The sequence below is a fragment of the Engraulis encrasicolus genome, chromosome 9 (assembly GCF_034702125.1).
Source record: "Engraulis encrasicolus isolate BLACKSEA-1 chromosome 9, IST_EnEncr_1.0, whole genome shotgun sequence".
In the NCBI taxonomy this organism is placed as follows: Eukaryota; Metazoa; Chordata; class Actinopteri; order Clupeiformes; family Engraulidae; genus Engraulis; species Engraulis encrasicolus.
This window is the reverse complement of record NC_085865.1, coordinates 25,703,622-25,709,180: the sequence shown is the minus strand read 5'-3', so window position 1 is coordinate 25,709,180 and position 5,559 is coordinate 25,703,622. Positions and strand designations below refer to the sequence as shown.

General features: G+C 43.5%; 1 protein-coding gene across 1 annotated transcript; it reads right to left on the bottom strand.

Moving 5' to 3' along the window:
- Window positions 1–202: 202 nt before the first annotated feature.
- Window positions 203–4,478, bottom strand: zic1 (zic family member 1 (odd-paired homolog, Drosophila)). The gene is made up of 3 exons (XM_063206832.1): window positions 2,300–4,478; window positions 1,692–1,855; window positions 203–1,274 (listed from the first exon to the last, which is right to left on the bottom strand). The coding sequence occupies exons 1-3, from the start codon at window positions 3,264–3,266 to the stop codon at window positions 1,077–1,079; spliced, it is 1,329 nt and encodes a 442-aa protein (XP_063062902.1). The 5' UTR covers window positions 3,267–4,478; the 3' UTR covers window positions 203–1,076.
- Between the last annotated feature and the right edge of the window lie 1,081 nt (window positions 4,479–5,559).

Sequence of the window (5,559 nt, the reverse complement as noted above, 5' to 3'; positions counted from 1 at the left end):
TGAACGGCCACTTTTTAAAAAAAAAACATAAAATGAGTCTAAAATTGCACGCCAACAATCTGCGTGGTAGGCTATTTAACGTAGCCTATTGTTTGGGAATGTCCAAATTATTGGTGACGTTGCCGAAGGCGCATAGGTGCATGTGGGCAAAATATAGTAGACAAAGTTGGAAAAAAACGTTGACAAAAAAATATGGAAGGCATTCTTCTTGTGCTTTTAATACTTTAATATTGTACGAAATGTAACCAAACATTATTTTGTAAACTAAATTTTACATTGCCTACGAACGCATTTCTCCATAAATACCGATCAATTCTAACATGTGTTACCGGCCCTTTACATGCGGATAAATATGGAAAATGGAGTTATATACAGGTAATAATTTCTTGCAATTGCCATGGTAATAGACAGATAGCTTTATATTTTCTCACTTACATAAACAGATTGACACGGAGTTTCAGGCTTTCACTACACGATTTATCGACATGACATTAAATAACAACAATGGTACTGTGCTACTCAGACTGGACTTCAGACGAAATGTTGCACTGTATACAAAAGCACATTAATACTAATAGTCGGTTAGGTCGACGTGTTGACTGCAGTAATACTGAGTAATTCACATTTGGTACACATTGACTATAACATTCTTTTCAATCAAGACTATTCATCGCAATATTCTTTAAAAACCATCTCATTTTCCATATATCTAGGGACCACATTTTCACAAATTCCCTTAAACTGTAATATACCTATTTACAAAATAAAATATTACATTTTGAACTAGGGTGAATCTTTATGTACAAAACAAGCCACGACCCGCAGGTAGCATGCAATCGGAGATCACTTTGTGCAGTTTCCCCCCAAATAATAGTAAAAAAAAATCACTGGAAAAAATAACTTGTTTTCTCGGCCTTGCATCTCGTCCATGCAGTGCTTTCACTCTTTGCTAGACATCCTTTAAAAATTGACTTCCTTTTTCTTTCTTTTTTTGTGTTCTGTCAGTCCACGCAAATAGGCGTTTCAGTCTTTGATTCCAAGCAGTCCTAATTCTGCAGTCTTTTGAAAATATTTTTTTACACGTACCATTCATTAAAATTTGACGACAGCGTGCTGTGACTGGTCGTGTGATGTACTGTCGAAGATGCTGGCGATATGGAGCTGCTGCTCTGGTTCTCTGTCGACGGCGATACAATGGTGGGGGGCGTTGATGACTCGTACCCTGAACTGGCTGCTGGAGAAGGTTGTGATCCTTGAGTGGAGGCTTCGTGAACCTGCGACACAGATGAAATGTGGACCCATTAAAATGCATAATATGAATACTTTGCTCTGGTAATGTGGCATTTCGTATTGCAACGTTATTGTTGATTGTGAATATAAACATTACAGAAAAATGACTAGTGTATAAAGTAATCAAGAAAAACAAGAAAAAATCAAGAACATACAGGTTGCATAATTATGGATGAATGAAAGGTTTCACGATGGAGATAATTTGTTTTTGGCTTATTAAAATAATGTATGTATTAAAAACAATGCACATTTACGCAGGCCAGCCTTGATCACTCACGTGGAAAATATTGACAGAAAAATATAAACAACTTCCCAGAAGCCTACTGTTTGGCTACATTAGCAAGCTTACAAACACACAGCAACATTCAGCAATATAAACAAATAACACATACATGTATTACCTTCATGTGTTTTCGGAGGGAGCTGGGGTGCGTGTAAGATTTGTCACACATTTTGCAGAGATACGGCTTGTCAGACGTATGGACGTGCATGTGTTTCTTGCGGTCGCTGCTATTTGCAAATCGCCTGTCGCAGCCTTCGAACTCGCACTTAAATGGTTTCTCACCTAGCAGAAAAACAAGGAAAATCACAATCGATATGTATGTAAATCCATATGGTGTAGCATATGCAATAATGTGCAGAAAAACATTGGTTTCCATGTTGACTGAAATTCTAAATAGATTTAGTCTCCTTTGCCAATATTTCGATGAGGCTCCAATGCTGATGCAAGCCTTTGGGAATTCTTAAGTCTGCTTGATATGTGCACCAATAATATATGCAAGATATTTCAAATGTTTAAATTTATTCACAGTCGTCGTGTATTTTCAGCAGATCCTACTATGCAGTAGGCCTACAAAATTAAATATCATTGCTTATGCGAAAAGTTTTCGCAATGTTTACATTAGCTTTTGAAAGCCAGTTTTATGTTAGCGCCATTTTAAGACTGTACACCACTACGATAATAATTCACACAGAGCTTGCAGAAAGGGATCAACAAACCAGTTCTTACCAGTGTGTGTCCTTTTGTGAATTTTAAGATTTTCCGATCGTGCAAACACTTTGCCACAGCCAGGGAACGGGCAGGGGAAGGGCTTTTCTCCAGTATGCACACGGATATGATTTACAAGTTTGTATTTCGCTTTGAAAGGCTTCCCTTCCCTCCCACACTCTTCCCAAAAACAAATATGATTCGACTGCTCGGGACCCCCGACATGCTCCACCGTTAGATGGGTCACGAGCTCGTGCATCGTGCTGAAAGTTTTGTTGCACGACTTTTTGGGATTGGAGAGCTGCTCGGGTTCGATCCACTTGCAGATGAGTTCTTGCTTGATGGGCTGTCTCATATAACGGAAGAAGGCGCCGGCGCCGTGGTGGGCAGCCATGTTCATGTTCATGGGGCCATACCCGTGCAGTTGGGTCGAGGCGTAGTGCTCTGACCTCGGGCTCGTTACATGGCCGTACTGATCTGCTCTGCCGTACATATCCCCCGAAAAGCCCAGACGCATCTGACTGTTGACTACGTTGGAAGTTGCGTGCGATGCGGCTTGCTCGTGAAGTCCCGGAAAGAGCAGGTGTCCCGCAGCATCAGAGTGTCCATGTGGTCCCGCGAAACTTCCCGCTGCGGAAGCGAAGAGACTGTGCTGTGCACTAGTGGCATCCCCGAAGCCCCGATTCCGAAACAGAAAGTCCCGGGTGGAGTTGAAGGCTGCGGTGGAGTACGAGCTGACGTGAGTGGGATGGTGATGGTGTCCGAGGGCAGCTGCCGCGTAGCCTGGCGCCTGCGAGGCAAACGCCGTCTGCCCCGATCCAAGATCGTGCGAGCTGTGGTTGATTTTGAAAGCGCCCATTCCGTCTGCGAAGGGGTTGATGCCCAAAGCCACCTCTCTGTCCGTGACTTCGCCTGTTGAGTGATGCCTGGAGGAGCCGAAAGTAGTCACCCCAATGGTCGGATACTGAGGTCCCGCGTCCAGCAGCATCTTCAGTCTGAAACAGAGGCGACTGAGAGCAAGAATGTGAAATCACGCACAAGTACTCACGCCACTACCACTACCGACTCTGCCTATTTCTCTGACTTCGGTGAGCTGAGCAAACTCCGTTTGCCGGATTTCTATTTACTTTCAAGTGAAGAGGAATATTCCCCACTCCCTCTCATCCGATGCACACGCAAATCATGCACAATATTGTCTTTTGCGGTTTATCTTCCTGTGGCGCAACTTTCACCTCCTCAGTCAGGCGGTGAGCTCCAGACTGATAGTCGCAATCATTCCTGCAGATAAATGAATTGAAAAGACAACATAGTCCACCCCTGATGAATGAGAGAGGAGGGGGGCGTCATGTGACCACGGCCCTGCTCGGCTATTGGAGAAGCCATTCTCCCCCCACCAACGTTCACTCACCAAATAACAGAGCGTGTTCCTACTCCAGTGCCCCTACTCTAGTCCTATTGGTTAGCAGACATCATCAATCCCAGGTATTGTGGTGAGGTTGCTAATTGTGTTTTCTGTGTACAGGCTAAATGTATTGTCTATAAACACAAATGATGTCCATGGAACGCGTGAAACGGCAAAACAGCCAAGTCCTACAATAAATGGACATCCACGTTTACGCAGAGGCATGCACATGTAGCCATGTATGTTATTTGGTATTTTGGATGCATGAAGAAGTTAATACAACTGCATAATTTCATCACTGAACACATTTGGTCGCGTTGAGTTGAACGGGCCAAAATAGTTTGGGTGCAGAAGGCTTTATTCATTTGGTCATTTGTTGATGGCCTTTACTAACCATTTTAACTGCATCTCAGTCGGCACGAGGAGGGTGTCATTTAACCACCAATAGGATCTTCTCTCGTGTCTTGTAATAAGGGTTAAATTCAGTTAAATTGGCTTGACATACTGTAGTTGTGCTGCGCCATGGCCCTGGCCAAGGGTCATTGGTCAGTAGCCTATACTGTACATAGCTAGCCTATAAATAATACTCTGGAGAGATGTTTGGCCGTGCACAACCAACCACTTGTAATCAGATTATCAGATTTCAAGTATTGTCTGGCAAAGATGGACATACCTTGTATGCAGGAACGTTAAGACAACGCGACGTCTATCGGCATAGTCTTCAACTGATATATGGGTTGCCAACTACCAGTTTCCCCCTTCCTTTGCAATGTTTGCGTATTGGCTTGTGTGCTGGCCTAAGGGCTAATGTAAGACTCGTCTAACAGTGAAATAATCTTATTTTATTTTAACCTTGCTGCGTCATCTGGCGCAAGTCATAACATTAAGGGAGAGATTGTTGCTCTCTCTCTCTCTCTCTCTCTCTCTCTCTCTCTCTCTCTCTCTCTCTCTCTCTCTCTCAACACACACACACACACACACACCGATGAGGATCTTGTGCCATTACATTGTTGAACATTATGTTGGGGGGTTACGCATGGGCTTATGCATCACATCACGTCTGAGATTTGGTATGATTGAGAAAGTTTGTGGGTTGTCGAAGTTATCGAGTGGGATTTGCGGTGTACTCCGCAGGACACCCCAGGCGGCTGGAGTTCAAAGCCGCATTCCCATACGCACCATATGAGCCATTAAAACATCATCCACTCTGCTGCTGGCCTCTGCTACATTTCTAAACTCTTTGCTTAGAGAACGAGATAGCTCTTTGTCTAACACTGAACTTTAGTTGCAGTTTTCCAGAAGTGGTGGGGAGTTCGGAGAACGCCAACAGGTGGAAACGGTAAGCACGGCACGTCTAGCGATCCTTTAAATCAGAATGTTAGGTAATAGGCCTACCCTACCCTAAATGGTAATATATTACATGATGGGGTTGTCCTAAACATACGAAACGAGCAAGTTGATGCCGGGCCATCGTATGTGTGCATAATAGCGTGTATTTTAACGAGATGACACTCATTGCGCGCTGTCCGTTATACACACAAAATGTGCTGTGGACTAAAAGACAAATCAGCACTGGACCACAATCCTGCGCTTGTTTACAATATGCTGGTCACTTAAAGGTGTCAGATATAAGTAGCCTACTCGTCTTTCAAATCTACACATTTTGGTTGCAACTTGTTTTTATTGCTCTCAAAGTTGTTCTTTTTTCCTGTAATATACAGATGCAAGCATTCTCTACAAGTTTTCCTAAGTAACCTCCTGCTGGGACGTGTCTCGTGTGTGATTCTAAAACCGGAGACAGTCGCTACTCTATAATCTCCCTGCCTATCCGTCACAATTCATAGTGTTTACATGTATCTGACGCGTCTGACGTGGGGTG

Coding starts and splice junctions, on each gene's coding strand:
- zic1 (XM_063206832.1), bottom strand. CDS start 3,266: ATGCTGCTGGACGCGGGACCTCAGTATCCGACCATTGGGGTGACTACT. Junction 1,856..2,299: donor TCACAAAAGGACACACACTG/GTAAGAACTGGT, acceptor TTTTTCTGCTAG/GTGAGAAACCATTTAAGTGC. Junction 1,275..1,691: donor CCCTCCGAAAACACATGAAG/GTAATACATGTA, acceptor TCTGTGTCGCAG/GTTCACGAAGCCTCCACTCA.